At 45.9% G+C, this 16,919-nt stretch overlaps 1 protein-coding gene across 3 annotated transcripts; it reads left to right on the top strand.

The window, feature by feature from the left end:
* Nucleotides 1-1,917: 1,917 nt before the first annotated feature.
* Nucleotides 1,918-16,858, top strand: LOC133545036 (solute carrier family 22 member 13-like). Of its 3 annotated transcripts, XM_061890333.1 has the most exons (12): nt 1,919-2,081; nt 2,894-3,019; nt 3,668-3,913; nt 3,981-4,084; nt 8,568-8,722; nt 9,774-9,942; nt 10,020-10,140; nt 11,632-11,729; nt 11,828-12,042; nt 14,447-14,555; nt 15,744-15,950; nt 16,264-16,858. In XM_061890333.1, exons 3-12 carry the CDS (start codon nt 3,722-3,724, stop codon nt 16,325-16,327), a joined length of 1,434 nt encoding a protein of 477 aa, XP_061746317.1. In that variant the 5' UTR covers nt 1,919-2,081; nt 2,894-3,019; nt 3,668-3,721; the 3' UTR covers nt 16,328-16,858. The 3 variants fall into 3 exon arrangements, with proteins under 3 accessions (XP_061746316.1, XP_061746317.1, XP_061746315.1); XM_061890332.1 differs by having other exon boundaries at nt 1,918-2,081; nt 2,894-3,913; XM_061890331.1 differs by lacking the exon at nt 1,919-2,081 and adding an exon at nt 2,175-2,246 and having other exon boundaries at nt 2,894-3,913.
* Nucleotides 16,859-16,919: the final 61 nt, after the last annotated feature.

Raw genomic sequence — 16,919 nt, 5'->3', positions numbered from 1 at the left:
GTAGGCCCACATAAGGGCAAGGAAAACTCACACCCAGTGGGACGTCGGTGACAATGATGACTATGAGAACCTTGGAGAGGACAAAAGCAATGGATGTCGAGCGGGTCTAACATGATACTGTGAAAGATAAATCCATATTGGATCCAACACAGTCGCGAGAGTCCAGTCCAAAGCGGATCCAACACAGCAGCGAGAGTCCCGTTCACAGCGGAGCCAGCAGGAAACCATCCCAAGCGGAGGCGGATCAGCAGCGCAGAGATGTCCCCAGCCGATACACAGGCAAGCAGTACATGGCCACTGGACCGGACCCCCTCCACAAGGGAGAGTGGGACATAGGAGAAAAAGAAAAGAAGCGGCAGATCAACTGGTCTAAAAAGGGAGTCTATTTAAAGGCTAGAGTATACAAATGAGTTTTAAGGTGAGATTTAAATGCTTCTACTGAGGTGGCTTCTCGAACTTTTACCGGGAGGGCATTCCAGAGTACTGGAGCCCGAAATGAAGACGCTCTATAGCCCGCAGACTTTTTTTGGGCTCTAGGAATCACTAATAAGCCGGAGTCTTTTGAACGCAGATTTCTTGCCGGGACATATGGTACAATACAATCGGCAAGATAGGATGGAGCTAGACCGTGTAGTATTTTATACGTAAGTAGTAAAACCTTAAAGTCACATCTTAAGTGCACAGGAAGCCAGTGCAGGTGAGCCAGTACAGGTGTATATGTATGTATATATGTATATAAAGGTATATACAGTATAGGTATATATGTATATAAAGGTATATACAGTACAGGTATATATGTATGTATATATGTATATAAAGGTATATACAGTATAGGTATATATGTATGTATATATGTATATAAAGGTATATACAGTATATATGTATGTATATATGTATATAAAGGTATATACAGTATATATGTATGTATATATGTATATAAAGGTATATACAGTACAGGCGAAATGTGATCAAACTTTCTTGTTCTTGTCAAAAGTCTGGCAGCCGCATTTTGTACCAACTGTAATCTTTTAATGCTAGACATGGGGAGACCCCAAAATAATATGTTACAGTAATCGAGACGAGGCGTAACAAACGCATGAATAATGATCTCGGCGTTTTTAGTGGACAGAATGGAGCGAATTTTAGCGATATTATGGAGATGAAAGAAGGCCGTTTTAGTAACGTTTTTAATGTGTGACTCAAAGGAGAGAGTTGGGTCAAAGATAATACTCAGATTTTTTACCGAGTCCGTTTTTTGGGCGTTGAGTTGCAAAAAGTTAGCGGACATCCATTGTTTAATTTCATTAAGACACGCCTCCAGCTGACTACAATCCGGCGTGTTGGTCAGCTTTAGGGGCATGTAGAGTTGGGTGTCATCAGCATAACAGTGAAAGCTAACACCGTATTTGCGTATGATGTCACCTAGCGGCAGCATGTAGATGCTGAAGAGTGCAGGGCCAAGGACCGAACCCTGGGGAACTCCACACGTTACCTTAACGTAGTCCGAGGTCACATTGTTATGGGAGACACACTGCATCCTATCAGTAAGATAAGAGTTAAACCAAGACAGGGCTAAGTCTGATATACCAATTCGTGTATATAGTTTGGGGGCCCCTGCACTAAACACTGTATAAATAAATAATAACACTATCTTACTCTTAACACCCATATTGCACACCAAGAAAAAAAGTAAAAGTATATCACAGTCATCACATTAGTGTGTTGTAAAGTCTTATGGCCGTCGGCAGACAATTCGACTTTGGACGTATTTCACAGTCTAACATTCAGCATTTATTTTATTGCTTTGCTTCCATTTTTTTTTTTTTTTTTTTTTTGAAAGTGAAACGACACGTGCATTTCGACACCAGTTGATGAGTCAGCACGCAGTAAGATGGCAGCACGTAATGTGATGTAACCCAGAGTCATAGTAGGACAGGACTTGATTGTCATTGCACAATTTCAACGAAACTACGTTTTCAGCAGAAACCCGTTCAAAATGAGAAAAACAAACCGTGTACAGGGTTACAGAACAGGAACGCTGATGGGTCGCCAAAGGCGCCCCCGTAAAAGATGAGAAAAAGGTAAAACGCTGGGGAATACAATCTAGACTGGGCTCCTAAAGGGGGCCTAGAAATATTACATGTTAAGGGGCGGGGCAGGGAGTGGGAGGGTGAGGTTAGCAGGCTAGCATGACTCAAACCCCGGGGAGGCTCCCAGCAGTCAGGAGCTTCTCGCCCAGCAGGCTGGTAAATATGTTGTTGTTGTTGTCCTTCTCTCTGCATTGTTGCGTAAAGCTTGACATTTCTATCAAAGTGCTCCTTTCTTGCCCTATGGTTATTTTTTTGGGGGCGTGCAAGCCTGCAGGGGAGCATCACTCTGCATCTCGTCCAAGGGAATGTTTTTTGTCGTGGAGAATCAGAACATCAACGCTCTCCCCGACCTCCTGAGGGCACCACAGACTGTGGATGCTTTTAAAAAAAGGCTTAAAAACCCATCTTTTTTTTTTTAGGTATATATGTGCTGGTTTGGGCAGCACGGTGATAGAGGGGTTAGTGCCTGTGCCTCACAATACGAAGGTCCTGAGTAGTCCTGAGTTCAATCCCGGGCTCGGGGTCTTTCTATGTGGAGTTTGCATGTCCTACCCGTGACTGCGTGGGTCCTCTCCGGGTATTCCGGCTTCCTCCCACTTCCAAAGACATGCACCTGGGGATAGGTTGATTGGCAACACTAAATGGTCCCTAGTGTGTGAATGTGAGTGTGAATGGAGGTGTTGAATGTTTTTTTTTTTTAAAACCCTTAATAGGCAGGATTGATCAAATCCCCATTACCTGTATTGTTAGCTACCTATGACGAGTTAGAATACATTAAAAAAAAGTGTTCTTGTCTTGCATAGGAATTTGGAATGTGTCGAGATGCGGAGCCGACGGACTGACAACAGGGCAGGGCACGCCGCAGCCCTGCCCAAGATGGAGGCAAGGAGGCGGAGAATGCGGTGGAGAGGAGAGGCAATCGAATTCCGGTGCGATCTATTAACATTTCTCCTGACGCTGTATATAAGGGGAGAAGGAGGAGGGATCAAGGGGGAAGGAGTAGGAGAGCCTGCAGGAGCAGATGAACAGCAAGAGCGATCAAAAAAGGACAGAGAGCGAACCATAGAGGAGGACGGCGGATGAAAGAGCGGACCGTGAGCAGCTGCAAAGCGATCCGACCTACACTAAAGCTTGTTTATTGAAAAACAAACCAGAGTCAAACCTGCTCAAGAGGAAAATGCCCTTCCTTGATGGTCCTGAGAACCCACACGACGGCAAGAGACTGTCACAGAATGATAGGCAAAATTCCAGAAAAAAGTGACGTTCAACTTTGAATACAGTAACCATGATAAATACTGTACAGTACGGACAAAAAAAAAAAAACAGATCATCCTGCCGTAAATGCTGTCTCATCCTTGTTGAACAATAGAGTTTGGGTTTAAATATTAACACGTGTTGTTTTAAAACTCCTCATGTGGCCACATTTCAACTCAGTCGGCTGTGAAAGCATGGCTGACTTCGGAGACGTCCTAAGGAGCATCGGGGAGTTCGGAACCTTCCAGAAGCGCATGGTTTTTGCACTCTGTTTTCCAAATATCATTCTGCCTTTTCAATTTGCCTGCGTGTTTTTCATCCAGTCCGACCCGGAGCGACACTGCAACACGGACTGGATCCTGAAGGCCGACGCTAACATGACCCGGCAGGAGCAGCTGAACCTGACCGTTCCTCTGGAGCGGGACGGTTCTTTCAGCAGGTGTCGCATGTTTGTTCCGGTGGACTGGGACGTCGGGACCATCAGGGACCACGGACTCAACCAGACCACGGTGTGCCAGAACGGTTGGATTTACAACAGTGAACTTTACACAGCCACCATAGTCACTGATGTAAGTACAGACTCCATCTCGTATATCTACAATACATTTTTTAATTCCCTTTGTGTTGTGGTTGTAGTTTGATCTGGTATGTGATCGGGCTTATTTACTGCAACTGGCACAAACCGTAATGATGACGGGCATTCTGCTTGGTTGTCTCTTATTTGGACCTTTTGCTGAATCGTAAGTGATGTGTTTTTGTACAGCTTTGTCTGGCCGGTGCACACATAAAGATAATCACACTCTTATCCTTAGTGATATTTTCTGTTCTTGGATGGCACATAAGAGAGGAATCAGGTAGAGCAGTGCAACAGACAAAAAAGAAAATCCCACACAATTTGGCCCCTGGTCCTCCTGGTTTAGGGTTGGGTGTGGGACCAACAACCCCACCCCAAATAGTTGAGGAAACCAATAAAATCATCGAGCAATCAATTGGCAGTTGGACCGCTAATGATGAAAGTGTTGTGGTTTAACTAGAGGAGATGACGGCAGACTGACACCAAATGGCAGTACTGTTCATAAATGTATTATAAATATGGTCAATGTATATATAATAATAACAAACAATACTACTGAACTATATAATGGAGTGTGTCAAAAACTCAAGAGTGTATGGTGTAAGACTAAGTGTGTAAATTAACTGAAGTGGGTTAAAAAAACGGAAATGCTGATTATCGGTCCTGCTAGACACCGACCTCTATTTAATAATACAACTTTAACATTTGACAACCAAATAATAAAACAAGGTGACTCTGTAAAAAATCTGGGTATTATCTTCGACCCAACTCTCTCCTTTGAGTCACACATTAAAAGCGTTACTAAAACGGCCTTCTTTCATCTCCGTAATATCGCTAAAATTCGCTCCATTTTGTCCACTAAAGACGCCGAGATCATTATCCATGCGTTTGTTACGTCTCGTCTCGATTACTGTAACCTATTATTTTGGGGTCTCCCCATGTCTAGCATTAAAAGATTACAGTTGGTACAAAATGCGGCTGCTAGACTTTTGACAAGAACAAGAAAGTTTGATCACATTACGCCTGTACTGTATATACCTTTATATACATATATACATACATATATACTGTATATACCTTTATATACATATATACATACATATATACTGTATATACCTTTATATACATATATACATACATATATACTGTATATACCTTTATATACATATATACATACATATATACTGTATATACCTTTATATACATATATACATACATATATACTGTATATACCTTTATATACATATATACATACATATATACCTATACTGTATATACCTTTATATACATATATACATACATATATACCTATACTGGCTCACCTGCACTGGCTTCCTGTGCACTTAAGATGTGACTTTAAGGTTTTACTACTTACATATAAAATACTACACGGTCTAGCTCCATCCTATCTTGCCGATTGTATTGTACCATATGTCCCGGCAAGAAATCTGCGTTCAAAAGACTCCGGCTTATTAGTGATTCCTAGAGCCCAAAAAAAGTCTGCGGGCTATAGAGCGTTTTCCGTTCGGGCTCCAGTACTCTGGAATGCCCTTCCGGTAACAGTTGGAGATGCCACCTCAGTAGAAGCATTTAAGTCTCACCTTAAAACTCATTTGTATACTCTAGCCTTTAAATAGACCTCCTTTTTAGACCAGTTGATCTGCCGCTTCTTTTCTTTCTCCTATGTCCCCCCCTCCCTTGTGGAGGGGGTCCGGTCCGATGACCATGGATGAAGTACTGGCTGTCCAGAGTCGAGACCCAGGATGGACCGCTCGCCTGTGTATCGGTTGGGGGCATCTCTATGCTACTGATCCGCCTCCGCTTGGGATGGTTTCCTGTGGACGGGACTCTCGCTGCTGTCTTGGATCCGCTTGAACTGAACTCTCGCGGCTGTGTTGGAGCCACTATGGATTGAACTTTCACAGTACCATGTTAGACCCGCTCCACATCCATTGCTTTCGGTCCCCTAGAGGGGGGGGGGGGGGGGGGGGCATTGTCACTGGCGTCCCACTGGATGTGAATTCTCCCTGCCCACTGGGTGTGAGTTTTCCTTGCCCTTTTGTGGGTTCTTCCAAGGATGTTGTAGTCGTAATGATTTGTGCAGTCCTTTGAGACATTTGTGATTTGGGGCTATATAAATAAACATTGATTGATTGATTGATTGAAGTGTGTGTTATCAAAGTGTTGACGAGAGTGAAAGAACGAGGAAGTCCATGGGGCAGGCAGGATCAGGGGCGAGAGAGAGGCGTCAGAGTCCAGGGACGAGCGAGGAGTCGAGAAACGAGGAAGGCAGTCGAAAATCCAGGGCAACGGAAGGAAAACACTGCTGAAAACACAGGAGAAGACAAAGGACACATCAAGCCACGGAGAGGAAACAAAAATAGAGCATTGAGCTTCGGTTACGGTTCACCATCAATTCCAGGTGTGTGGAAAGGCAATTGTCTGCAGGCTTGTAGCTGCGTGGGCGTGCTGCTCTCGGCGCGAGCAGGGGCGTGTCCGAGCGCGCTGTCAGTTGAGAGAGCGCATGTGGGCGTGGCCCGCGGTGCGCTCGTCATGAGAAACAGATGAGGACGCATTGGAATGCGGCCTGACCGTGACAGAAAGACCTAACACGTAAGTCGGTAGTGGGATTGGCTATCTACTCGGGACCAAGGCCAAGAGTATTCGAGGCACATGGAACGTTCATACCAAGTACCAAACACCTGAGACCGTTAAATTATCAATCAATCAATCAATCAATCATCCATCCATCCTTTTTCTACCGCTTATTCCCTTTGGGATCGCGGGGGGCGCTGGTGCCTATCTTAGCTCCAATCGGGCGGAAGGCAGGGTTCACCCTGGACAAGTCGCCACCTCATCACAGGGCCAACACAGATAGACAGACAACATTCGCACTCACATTCACACACTAGGGCCAATTTAGTGTTGCCAATCAACCTATCCCCAGGTGCATGTCTTTGGAAGACACGGGGAGAACATGCAAACTTCACACAGAAAGATCCCGAACCCGGGATTGAACCCAGGATTCCTCAGGACCTTCGTATTGTGAGGCAGATGCACCAACCCCTCCCCCACCGTGCTGCCCATCAATCAATCAATTAAAGTGTATTTGTATAGCCCTGTGATATTCGTATGCCGCTATCGTGTGGGTTGAATGGACCAACCAGGAAGGACATGCTTTCGATCAGGTTTGACTCTTTTATTTTTTCAAATAAAGCTTGTCTTTAGTGTAGGTCGGATCGCTTTGCAACTGCTCCTTTCCACTGATCGCTCACGGTCCGCTCTTTTAGCCGTCGTCGTCGTCCTCCTACTCTCTGGCTTGCTCTCTGTCGTTCTTTGATCGCTCTTCATCTGCTCCTGCCGGCTCTCCAACTCTTTTCGCGATCTCTCCTCCTTCTCCCCTTTTATACAGCAGGAGGAGATTAATTAATTGTGTGCCGGTGTGTGTGCCACGCACCTGATATAGATTGTGGCTGCGTTGCTCCCAGCAAGCCCCGCCTCTCCGCTCCGCCGCATCCTCCGCCTCCTTGCCGCTATCTTTGGCAGGGCTACCACGCACCACACCATAATGGTGCGGTCAAGAATCCTGAACACTTCCGTTATGCTGAGGAGACCAAAGTGGCGTGGGAGGAAGGAAAACTGTCAGAAGTCGGCCCATTGGCTTCGCCTTTTCACAAGCCCTTAATCACAAGTGTCTCAAAGGGCTTCAGAAGCGACCAATGCAATGGACGTCCAGTGGATCTAATTAATAGTGTGAGGGTCCAGTCCGTAGTGGGGCCGGCAGGGGATCATCTTGAGTGGAGCCAAGTCAACAGAGCGGAGACGTCCCCGATTGATGCACAAATTAGTTGTGCAGGGGTTGCAGAGTAGAAACTGGTCTAAAAAGGGGGGGGTCTATTTAAAGGCAAGCGTATACAAAGTACTTGAGAAGATTGAAATATAGAGTAGATATCCTCGGTATCAGTGAATGTCGCTGGACAGGAGCTGACAAAGGAGCGATTATCGCCAACATGGTCTCTAAAGCAAGAGCGAACCCCCTGCTAGAATTCGAATCCATAAGTGAAAAATCGATTAGTGCACCAACTAACGAGTCGGAATATGAGGACGAAGACAGTTGGTATGAAGCACTAGAATCGGCAGACTCCAACGTCTCACCACACGACGTACTTCTGGTTATTGGAGACGTCAGGGCTAAAGTCGGTTCCGATTACACCGGCTTTGAAAGGGCAATGGGACTACATTGCTGCGGAGAAGTTAACAAAAATGGTATCTTGTTGAGTTTTGCTTAGAAACCAGGTGCGCTGTTGGTGGAACCACTTGGGGGGAAAACATTTAATCAAATGGACCACGTTGTGATCAATGGTAGGTGGCGGCTATCTCTGCAAATGTCTACCGTGACCACTGTTTTTTAGTGGTGACCATTAAGCGGAAACTTGGCAAAACAGAAATGGACGGATCACCAAGTAAACCACTCGCCATAGCCAAACTCAAGTGCCTCAAGACTAACCGAAAATATGCGATGTTTGGTCAGCATGGTGAGGTCTCTCACATTTAAGGTTTTGAAACTCTTTAAGTGTGTACCCGGTTTAGGAAGACTCAATCACGCAATTTGTGTCGTGTTCTAACCTGTTGTGTTTTGTTTTCTTCAGGTTTGGTCGCAGACGAGCAGTTCAAATACCGATGGTTGCAAACCTCATTTTTACTGTCACCAGTGCCTTGTGTCCCAACGTCTTGCTTTTTATGCTCTCCCAGTTTTTGATGGGCATTGGCTATGGGGGTTTTCGGATGAATGCAATTATATTAGGTAACGTGCATGAACTAAGCATGAGCTTCTGACTATTGACCTTCTTTCCACACATTGAAACTAAATCTACCAAAAATAAATGAATTATGTGTACGGTTCGGTTGTGGCAATTGCATCGACCTACCTGCACTGGATTCCACTGAGCAAACACAAAGTACATGTTGAGCATTATAAAAGTATGTTATGTGGGATGAGAATCAGCACTTCCAAGTCTGAGTCCATGGTTCTCACCCGGAAAATGCTGGAGTGCCATCTCCGGGTTGGGGAGGAGACCCTGCCCCAAGTGGAGGAGTTCAAGTACCTCGGAGTCTTGTTCACGGGTGAAGGAAGAGTGGATCGTGACATTGACAGGAGGATCGGTGTGGCGTCTTCAGTGATGCGGACGCTGTATCGATCCGTTGTGGTATGGAAGGAGCTAAGCCGGAAGGCAGAGCTCTCAGTTTACCGGTCGATCGACGTTCCCGTCCTCACCTATGGTCATGAGCTTCGGGTTATGACCGAAAGGACAAGATCACATGTACAACGGGCTGAAATAAGTTTTCTCTGCCTGGTGGCGAGGGACTCCCTTAGAGATAGGGTGAGAAGCTCTGCCATCCGGGAGGAGCTCAAAGTAAAACCACTGTTACTCCACATTGAGAGGGGCCAGATGAGGTGGTTCGGGCATCTGGTCAGGATGCCACCCGAACGCTATCCCTATGGAGGTGTTTAGGGCATGTCCGACCGTTAGGAGGCCACGGGAAAGACTCAGGATACGTGGGGAAGACTATTTCTCCTGGCTGGTCCGGGAACGCCACAGGATCCCCGGGAAGAGCTGGACAAAGTGGCTGGGGAGAGGGAAGTCTGGGCTTCCCGACCTCTGATAAGCGGAAGAAGATGAATGGATTATGTTATATAGCTACAGACTTTGGACTGGACCACAGGTTTCAAATTCAGTTTATATCCTGTAGGAATAACTAAGAGTTATTCACAAAGAGTGAACTCACATTTCCATGTGGAAGGGATCGTGCACAAACTTATACATCAACTTTTTGTTGTTTCTCTGCTTTTTTAGCCACCGAGTGGATTGGACCGTCCAAAAGGTCTTGGGGAGCATGCGTGACCCAACTATTTGGTGCTTTAGGACAGGCCCTCCTTGCTGGAGTGATCTACATCATCCGAGACTGGAGACTAGCTCAATTTATCACCGCAGCTCCACTGGCAGTCATTTGTATTTATATATGGTAAAAATCGACTCATTATTAATTTCTGGTTACTACCTTCCCTGTCCTTCTTACGTCATTTTCTGGTAAACGATCAGGTTCCTTCCAGAGTCCGCCAGGTGGTTGTTGGAGAGAGGGAGGACAGAAGAAGCTAAAGAGTTGCTGTTAAAGGTGGCAGCTGTCAATAAACGCACCTTCAAAGAGTCTCTCCTGGAAAAGGTACTTAAGTCCTAGCTGTGTTGTTGATACATTGTCAAATGTAACACTTGGGGCAAATGCCGTATTTTCCGGACTATAGAACACACCGGTATATAAGCCGCACCTACTAGATTTTAGATGAAGAAAAATTCCCACATTTTAGCCATAGGCTGTCTTGAGTTTCCAATAAGTTCTACAAGTCTTTTTTTTTTTGTCATAAAGTGATTGGAGCACAGTCATTAGACTCTGTTACAAACGCGACAATGGGAAAGTCAAAGGAACTCAACGCAGATCTGGAAAAACCGAATCATTGACTTGAACAAGTCAGGAAAGTCACTTGGAGCCATTTCAAAGCAGCTTAAGGTCCTGAGAGCAACTGTGCAGACAATTGTTCGTAAGTATAAAGTGCATGGCACAGTTTTGTCACTTCCACGATCAGGAAGAAAACACAAGCTATCACCTGCTGCTTAGAGAAAATTGGTCATGATGATCAAGAGTCAACCGACAACCAATAAAAAGAAGGTCTGCAATGAATTGGAAGCTGCTGGAACACAGGTGTCAGTGTCCACAGTCAAACGTGTTTTGCATCGCCATGGACTGAGAGGCTATCCTGCAAGAAGGAAACCCTTGCTCCAGAAGCAGGACCTTAAGGCTCGTCTAAAGTTTGCTGCTAATCACATCGACAAAGATAAGACCTTCTGGAGGAAAGTTCTATGGTCAGATTAAACAAAAATTGAGCTGTATGGCCACAATAAACATGGTAGGGGCGGTATAGCTCGGTTGGTAGAGCGGCCGTGCCAGCAACTTGAGGGTTGCAGGTTCGATCCCCGCTTACACCATCCTAGTCACTGCCGTTGTGTCCTTGGGCAAGACACTTTACCCACCTGCTCCCAGTGCCACCCACACTGGTTTGTATGTAACTTAGATATTGGGTTTCACTATGTAAAGCGCTTTGAGTCACTAGAGATAAAGCGCTATATAAATACAATTCACTTCACTTCACTACATGGAATCACACCTACTTGCAACAGAGGGGGAGAGGGAGTTGAGGCCCTGGAGGCCGGCTGCCGCTATAAAGCGCTACTTAGCCGTCCACAACCCCAGAGGAATTAAGCGGTGGTGAAGGCGTTGATTTGGGGGAGGGGCTTGTGCGTGCATGTATGCCCAATTAACTTGGGTGAGATGTTGAATGTTTTTGTGGACTGGGGCCGATCGCAAGTCCGACACCAGGTGTTGTTGGAAAAAAAAGGAAGTTCAAAAGCGTCCGTCTTTGAGGAGTCCTCGGGGGAGTTCTTCAGAACAGCCTGTTCCTGATTGCATCAAGGCCATTCGAGGGAGTAAAATTGTTGTTTTTCTTCGCGAAGACTAAACGATGACTTGAAGTGGACTAAGAAAGTATAAAAAAAAACTTGATCGCCCTTACTCTTGAAGTCAATCATTGATTGACTGACTCTTGAAGACGTTTTAACTTTATTAAAGATGGCATATTGTTGTGTGGTTTGTGTATTTCAGATTGTCGTGAAAGAGAAAACGGAGAAAAAGAGTGGCGTTGTAATACTCGTCCAGTCTTCTGTGCTTAGGAAGTATTTCTTCACCTTATTATATGCATGGTGAGTCACATTGCACAACTGATGCGACTGACCTCGCAAACAAAGTCATTTTGCATCTGTTGGTCTTGCACCACTAATTCCTTTCGTCTTTTTTTCAGGTTCTCAGTGAATGTTGCGTACTATTGTGTTTCATTCAATGTGGGGAACCTTGGCTTGGACGTGTTTATGACCCAGCTCTTGTTTGGTCTGACGGAAACGGTAGCTCAGATACTTTGCATGTGGCTGCTGGAAGCACTGGGGAGACGACTATCCATCATCTCCACGCTCCTAACTGGGGCGCTCTTGTCCGCCTTGATGCTCGCGTTCATTCCAGGTAAAGTAGTTCCTGTTAGCACAACACATTTTTGTCTGCGACAATTTAGACTTAGACTTCCTTTTTATTGTCATTCAAATTTTGAACTTTACAGTACAGATAAGAGCGAAATTCCGTTGCATTAGAGAGCAATAAGGTGCAGGTATAAAAGAATAGATTATCAGCACCTCCATGTCCGAGTCCATGGTTCTCGCCCGGAAAAGGGTGTAGTGCCATCTGCAGGTTGGGGAGGAGACCCTGCCCCAAGTGGAGGAGTTGAAGTACCTCAGAGTATTGTTCACGAGTGAGGGAAGAGTGGATCATGAGATCGACGGGCGGATCGGTGCGGCGTCTTCAGTAATACGGACGCTGTATCGATCCGTTGTGGTGAAGAAGGAGCTAAGCCGGAAGGCAAAGCTCTCAATTTATCGGTCGAGCTACGTTCCCATCCTCACCTACGGTCATGAGCTTTGGGTTATGACCGAAAGGCCAAGATCACTGGTACAAGCGGCCAAAATGAGCTTTCTCCGCCGTGTGGCGAGGCTCTCCCTTAGAGATAGGGTGAGAAGCTCTGCCATCCGGGAGGAACTCAAAGTAAAGCCGCTGCTCCTCCATATCGAGAGGAGCCAGATGAGGTGGTTGGGGCATCTGGCCAGGATGCCACCCGAACGCCTTCCTAGGGAGGTGTTTAGGACTCATCCGATCTGTAGGAGGCCACGGGGAAGACCCAGAACACGTTGGGAAGACTGTCTCCTGGTTGGCCCGGGAACGCCTCGGGATCCCCCCGGGAGGAGCTGGACGAAGTGGCTGGGGAGAGGGAAGTCCTCTTGGATAAGTGGAAAAATATATTGCACTTTTTTATATGCATCCACGTTTATGCATGTATGTTATATTGACTTTATATTCCAGCGAGTTCATCCGTTTTTGGGGGTAATTGAGGGGATTATCATAATGCATTCAAGAGTCTTATGGACTGAGGGAAGACACTGTTACAGAACCTGGAGGTTCTGCTACGGAGGCTGCGGAATCTTTTTACAGAGTGCAGCAGTCAAAACAGTCCTTGGTGGTGCTAGGAGGAGTCTCTGCAGATTTTCTGAGCCCTGGTCGGGCAGTGGCTTTTTGCGATCTCCTGGATTGGAGGAAGAGGAGTCCTGATGATCTTTTCCGCCGTCCCCACCACTCTCTGCAGAGACTTCCAGTCTGAGGCACTGCAGGCTCCAGTCCAGACAGAGATGCTGTTGGTCAGTAGGCTTTCTATAGTGCCACTGTAGAATGTGTTGAGAGCGGGGGGAGGGAGCTTTGCTCTTTTCATCCGACGCCAAAAGTGCATGCGCTGCTGAGCTCTTTTTACAAGAGCTCCAGTGTTTAGGGACCAGGTCATATTGTCAGGAACTTGGTGCTGCTTACGATCTCCACTGCTGTGTCGTTGATGAAGAGTGGAGCACGGCTGGACTGGCGCCTCCTGAAGTTGACGAGGATCTACTTGGTCTTGTCGACGTTCAGGACCAAGTTGTTGGTTCTGCACCAGTCAACCAGATGTTTCACCTCCTCCCTGTAGTCCGTGTCGTTGTTGTCACGGATGAGGCCCACTACTGTCGTGTCGTCCGCATACTTCACAATGTGGTCACTCGAACAAGTATGACAATTCTCCTGGTAGGAGTGTATCCCTTTATGGAGGATGCCTGTGCGTGACTCTGTTTAACGTGGGGAGACCGGTGCACAGACAGTCACCACACGATCCGTGACAGAATCGGGTCAGGGTCCAGTGGCATGGAGTGCAAGACAACTAGGGACCCTTTTCTGCTACAGCCTTCTTCTGCCATCGCAGCCGTTGAGGTAGTTCTTAAATATACCGTGTTCCGCCTGCTCCGCCGTTGAGGTCTTCATCGTATCCCTGGCTAGGAGGCAGTCAGGTACTAGGCTTTTGCCAAAGGCCACCTGGGGTAACAGTAGTAAAGGGGTTAACCTCTCAGTGCCCCAAGACCCCATAGAGGAGCCTCCACTGCCGGATGCACTTTAGGACAAAATGTGGTTAGTAGTGGACCTGGCGCAGCAGTTATGGGTCATCAACATGAACAGCAGCGGACTCAGGACACAGCCCTGGGGGGAGCCGGTGCTCAGGGAGATGGCACTGGAGGTGTTGTCGCCCACTCTCACAGACTGGGGTCTGTCTTTGAGGACGTCAAACAGCCTGTTGCATGGGGGGGTACTGAATCCAAGGTGGGCCGGTTTGCTCACCAAGTGCTGCGGGACGATGGTGTTGAAGTCCAAAAACAAAATCTGCATGCGTGCAGTTATGTTACAGTACTCTTCAGAGGCGGTTTAGTACCGTATATGATTCATTAGTATCGCGGTACTATACTTACACCAGTATACCGTCCAACCCTAGTTGAGTGTAATCCGATTATGTTCTGTTCCCTTCAAGGATATCCTGTGGCTGTGACTGCACTGGCGACATCAGGACGTTTATTGGCAAACTGGGCCGCATCTGTATGCAATGTTTATGTTCAAGAGTTATTCCCAACCTCTTGTCGGTAAGACCATTCCCATTAACACTTCTGTTATTGTTTTTGGCCCTGATAATTGTTAGTATAAGACCCATGAAGGTACAGGTTACACCGTAACAGGTTTACATAGTCACTTCTGGCACATAGTACCTAAAACTGCACTGTTGGGGGGATTTGGCCTATCGTTCACAATCATTATGAAAGACAAGAAAACAGAAAGTTTTAGGTTTTTTTGGGGTTTCCAACATGTAAGAATCGGCTTGTCCTTGGTGACTAGAAATGCAGCTAATGGGAGCAATCAATTCTACCTCAAAATAACTTTAAACATGCAATCCAAGGCCATGTCATAACTCGGAGCTAATCGTTGGAAATATAGTGAGTCTTCCAGACATAGACATGGACGAACGGTCGGTCTGTCGGTCGGTCGGTCGGTCGGTCGGTCGGTCGGTCTGTCGGTCGGTCGGTCTGTCGGTCTGTCGGTCTGTCGGTCGGTCGGTCTGTCGGTCTGTCGGTCGGTCGGTCTGTCGGTCGGTCGGTCCGGTCGGTCTTCCTTCCTTCCTTCCTTCCTTCCTTCCTTCCTTCCTTCCTTCCTTCCTTCCTTCCTTCCCTCCTTCTTTCCTTCCTCCCTTCCTTCCCTTCCCTTCCCTCCCTCCCTCCCTCTGTTTGGAAGACTCACTATATTTCCAGTGATTAGCTCCAAGTTATGAAACAGCTTTATTATGAAGCTAGCTGTGGCGCCTTCTTTCTGACGTCACTTCTTATGTGGGGGGCGGTCTTCCCGGGGTCACTTCCTCTCCAAACTCAGTTTGTAAACGATCAATGAGTGCATACCAACCTAAGAGTCGGAGATTCAAGAAATTGTCTGAGGAGGCGGTACCATAAACTATGGCTTAGTGTGGCTGAAACGGGGCTTAGGCTAAATAATTATTCGTTTAAGGGGTTATCCGGCTTAGTGTAGACATAGCCTCTGAAAAGTAGCATCAGATTTACCGCCCGTCCGAGCACCCACTGGCAGAAATGTAGATCAGCACCTATAGTAGCAGGGGTCTAAAACCGTAACCTGTATAATAACCAAGCTGATAGGCGCATCGGGTTAGGAGGCGCTTTGTCGATATTTTAGAAAGTGAAAGGATTTTTAGTGTGCGTTATAGCCGGAAGAATGTGCTAGAGCTAATGCCCTGAAAGAACATTTGTGAGCTGAGCTCTGCGTTTCAGGCAAACAGCCTCTGGTTTAGGCTCCTTTGCCAGCCGGGCTGGTGGTTTGATCGCCCCTTTGGTCAACATGCTGGCTACGTACCACTGGTCTATACCTATGGTTATCTTCAGCGGCCTGACGCTGATCAGCGGGGTTCTCAGCTTCGTGCTTCCTGAGACTCGAGGGATTGAACTACCAGATTCGACCGACGATGCTGAGAACAACAGGTAAACATTTTGGAATGAGATCGTTGCCCATGTTAGTTAGGGATTCTCCTATTTTCATTCAAAATATTCCTATTTTTGTGTCATCATTAAGATCATGTATACAATATATCTGCGAAAATATTTTAGGAGCAAAAAAGTATAGTTTATAGCTAAAAAATATATTGTCTGGACAGAAGTCAAATGGCTCTGTTTCTGTATTTTTGTCCATTAGTATTCGATTTTCCGACAAAAAGCTACACATTTTGTAGTTGTTGGGACACAGCATTTTTTTTGTGGTGAAAAGCTAACAAAGTCGTTTTTTTTTTTTTTGCAGGAATAAGAAGATGACCAAGAAAGAGTGTGAATCAAATGTCCACATCAAATCCAGTAAACTGTAGCGTTTTCTATACTACGAACAAGATGCACACTAAAAAAATGTTGGGTCGAAAAAATAACCCGATTTTAACCCAACTGCAGCCTAAAAGACAAACCCATTATTTGAGTTATTTTAACTCAACATTTTGGGTTCATTCTTTCAACCCAACTTTTGCCTTGAATTATTTAACCCAAAAGTGGAGGTTTGCTAACTCAATGTTGGTTGATTCATAACCCAACTATTGGGTTGAATTTATTTAACACAAACGTCGAGGTATGCTCACTACGATGTTGGGTTATTCCCAACCCAACTATTGGGTTGCACAATTTAGCGCTCCTTGACCCAATTATGTTTATTTTTTTTCTGGTTTAACTTAGTCCTTCCCCACTACTGATAAAAATTGTTTTTATTCCATTAAAAAATACTCAAAAGCAAGATATGAGTGACATTTTGTACACAATAATTAATTTTTAATGTACAGAATTATAAAACCCAAAACCAGTAAATTTGTGTAGATTGTAAATAAAAACAGAATACAATGATTTGCAAATCCTGCACGTACCATTGAATGCCCGTGACCTTCGATCTCTCAGGCAGTAATGCATCAAAAACCA

This window comes from Nerophis ophidion, linkage group LG28 (genome assembly GCF_033978795.1).
Source record: "Nerophis ophidion isolate RoL-2023_Sa linkage group LG28, RoL_Noph_v1.0, whole genome shotgun sequence".
NCBI lineage: Eukaryota > Metazoa > Chordata > Actinopteri > Syngnathiformes > Syngnathidae > Nerophis > Nerophis ophidion.
Note: the sequence above shows the minus strand (reverse complement) of the source record. Positions and strands in the feature narration are given on the sequence as shown.

Coding starts and splice junctions, on each gene's coding strand:
- LOC133545036 (XM_061890332.1), top strand. CDS start 3,503: ATGTGGCCACATTTCAACTCAGTCGGCTGTGAAAGCATGGCTGACTTC. Junction 4,085..8,567: donor TTTGGACCTTTTGCTGAATC/GTAAGTGATGTG, acceptor TGTTTTCTTCAG/GTTTGGTCGCAGACGAGCAG. Junction 9,943..10,019: donor GTCATTTGTATTTATATATG/GTAAAAATCGAC, acceptor GTAAACGATCAG/GTTCCTTCCAGAGTCCGCCA.